The sequence below is a fragment of the Notothenia coriiceps genome, unplaced genomic scaffold (genome assembly GCF_000735185.1).
Source record: "Notothenia coriiceps isolate Sejong01 unplaced genomic scaffold, NC01 NC01_scaffold00037246, whole genome shotgun sequence".
Classification (NCBI taxonomy): Eukaryota; Metazoa; Chordata; class Actinopteri; order Perciformes; family Nototheniidae; genus Notothenia; species Notothenia coriiceps.
Window position 1 is genome coordinate 26999223 of NW_011369947.1, and position 2756 is coordinate 27001978.

A 2756-nucleotide genomic window follows, 5' to 3' on the forward strand; every position below is an offset into this window, starting at 1 on the left:
CGAAGCTAAAGGAGGCTAATGTTGGGCTATAAAGGAACTACAGCACGGTCACATGACTTCACGTCACCACCGCTAAGCTAAAGGTGGCTAATGTTGGGCCTGATGACGTTTAGTCGTGTCATTTAGACACTTGATAGCAACCAACGTTTTTAAATTCACCAGTGCTACCGACATATTTCATGTGGTAGAACAACAATTTAAAATCTCCCCTGCTTTTGTTAACATCAGACCATTTTTCAAAAACATGTTCGAAATCCATTGACTTCAAGACGAAACTGTTTACTGTGTTTCTATATGTTGTATTGTATTGCGTTTATATTCACACAGAGAGTAGAAAGTAGTCTCTCACCAGTATCTGGTTTGGAGAACTCGAGGCAGAGAATCTCTGAGTCGTGAGCCTGAACGTTCAAAATCTCCTCCATCCCGTCCAGATCATGGATCCTACAACAAATATACAATAAAAAAATAAAAAATAAATATGTCCTTTTGCACAAAAAACACAGATAATCAGAACCTGCTGAGTTTACTTATCCATTACTCAGGTGATTGACAGAAGCTGATCACTGAGCTGGTTTTGAGGGTTATTTTTTGTCATCTTAATTTTGATAATTTTGATAATCATCCTTGAAGGAGCGAGAGTTACTGCCTCTAACATGTTAAGCGTCTCCACCTGTCCCCCTCACCTGAGGACCCCCATGCGGTCTCCGGAGGCCAGGTGCTGCCCGTCAGGACTGACCCTCAGGGTCCTAATGCCCGCCCTGCTCTGGTCGGCCTGCGGCCCCTCGGAGCTCGAGGACCCCGTCTTCTCCGAGCTGCTCCCGTTCACCGTGTCGCTCTCCGGGTCCAAAAGGCCGGAGACGTTATCGTCCACGTAGATGACCTTCTGCAGGTCCTGAGGGGTCAAAGGTGAGAGAGTGTCAGGTAGCGTTCATTTACAGTTTGTCTTTATTAAAACAAGGATGATAGATGTACCTCTTACAAATATTACTAACAGCGGCAAAGAAAACGATTACAATAAGATATTGGACTGTATTATTGTAATATGAGCTTATATATAACCCATCTTTCACTGTATCTTTGTTATACCTTATTTACGTTCTCCGTGTTATTATTGATTTGATTTCTATACCTTTAGTTTTTCATCATGTTGAATTTGTAGGATTTGAGACCTTAAACATGTTGTGACCCCTTGTTAAAGAAACCATTCATCTAAATTGGAGTACTATTGGATGTAAAGGGGAATGTGAGAAAATAACTAATAAAGAATAAGAATAAAAAAAACAAGAATGATGAATAAAAATAGAATAATCACAAAAAGAGAAGAGATTAATTATGCCAAATTCTGCTATCAGCTAATTCAACATCACACTAACATGTCTACAGACAGATGAAAGCACAGATGTGTTCTCCTACGTGGCTCAGGATGTTCCTGGTGAGCAGTTTGTGTCCGTCGGTGTTCCAGAGTCGGATGGTGTTATCTGAGGAGCAGGAGAGGAACGACCCGGGGGGGAGACGCACCTCCCCTCCATCTCCTCCCTTTCCTACTCCATCTGGGTACACCTGCAGGGGGAGCAACAGAGAGGCCGTCTCAACTGAAGTGCTTAAAAACGACAGATCAATATGTTGTTATCTTTTGATTAGGTCCATTATATAGCAATGTCTTAGGTCCAGATAGGTCAGCATGTCGTCAATACAGTATGTAAGTATCTTTGGATAAAAGTGTCTAACAAGTGACCTGTAATGTAATAGTTATTATAATGTGGAATTCTGGAGTATTATGAAGTAATTCCTTATTGCTGAATCCCATTGAAAGTATAGTTTGAGCACATCAGGGGGAAAAGAGGACAATGAGAAGGGGAGGGGTCCAATGTTTACTGTTCCCTTATTGCAAATGTCTACTACTCCCTGTAACTGCAAGTCTAATTCATTGCAACTGTTGAAATGTCCTCAACTGTCTTCTAAATAAAGAACAGGCCATTTATCAAACCTTGCAGAAAAAACAACTTTTTAAATGATTGGTTTTTCATTTGAGGAAACACAGACTGGGAATTACCCAAAAGTAGTAAAAGGAACCCATTTGGTGCAGAAACAGGTGTCTTTACACGCTTACACACATTCAGTTTTTATGACCACTTCAGTTCAGCTCAGTGACCTTTGACCTCTGAGGAATGTGTGCCTTCATTGTATATAAATTAAATAACTTAAATAACGCTGACCTCCAGGCTCCACACACAGGAGGAGTGGTACAGGGCGGAGTAGAGTTTCCCCGCCCTGCGAGGGTCCTTCAGGTCTCGGACGTCCCAAACGTAAACGCTGTGGTCGTTGTAGACGCACGACAGCCAGCGGCTCGTGGGGTCGTAGGTCACGGCTACCGTGTCGGGGTACCGAGCCTCTGGACGGGAGGTGAACAGCTGACTGGGGAGGAGATAAAGAGAGAGAGGGCTCACAAATAATAAACATTTTCATTGCAGCTGCTTTTAAAGGTCCCATGTCATGCTGTTCTGGTTATTACCCGTCCCCTTGTGTGTGATGAAGGTTGTTCTGCATGTAAACGGTCTGCAGAGTCAAAACCCTCAAAGTACACCCTGTAGGGAGTAAAACTCTAACACAGAGAAGACCTGTCTGTGCTGCCCCAGAACGCCTCGTTGGAGATTTCTCTTTTTCTTCCTGGGTATGGTGACGTGACCATACCCAAATGGACCCATTGGTCCGTGGAGCTCCTCTCTCAGCGGCGAAACTGTGGCACGCTTACACTG

At 43.4% G+C, this 2756-nt stretch overlaps 1 protein-coding gene across 1 annotated transcript in view; it reads right to left on the reverse strand.

Annotated features, from left to right (window-relative positions):
• Positions 1–2458, reverse strand: part of LOC104966207 (mitogen-activated protein kinase-binding protein 1-like) — a 31688-nt gene extending 29230 nt beyond the window's left edge. Inside the window, exons 1-4 of the mRNA XM_010795385.1 lie at positions 2217–2458; positions 1414–1560; positions 684–892; positions 350–441 (exon numbers count right to left, since the gene is read on the reverse strand). Of these exons, the coding sequence (XP_010793687.1) occupies positions 350–441; positions 684–697 (106 nt within the window). The 5' untranslated portion in view covers positions 698–892; positions 1414–1560; positions 2217–2458. The remainder of the gene's footprint in view (positions 1–349; positions 442–683; positions 893–1413; positions 1561–2216) is intronic.
• Between the last annotated feature and the right edge of the window lie 298 nt (positions 2459–2756).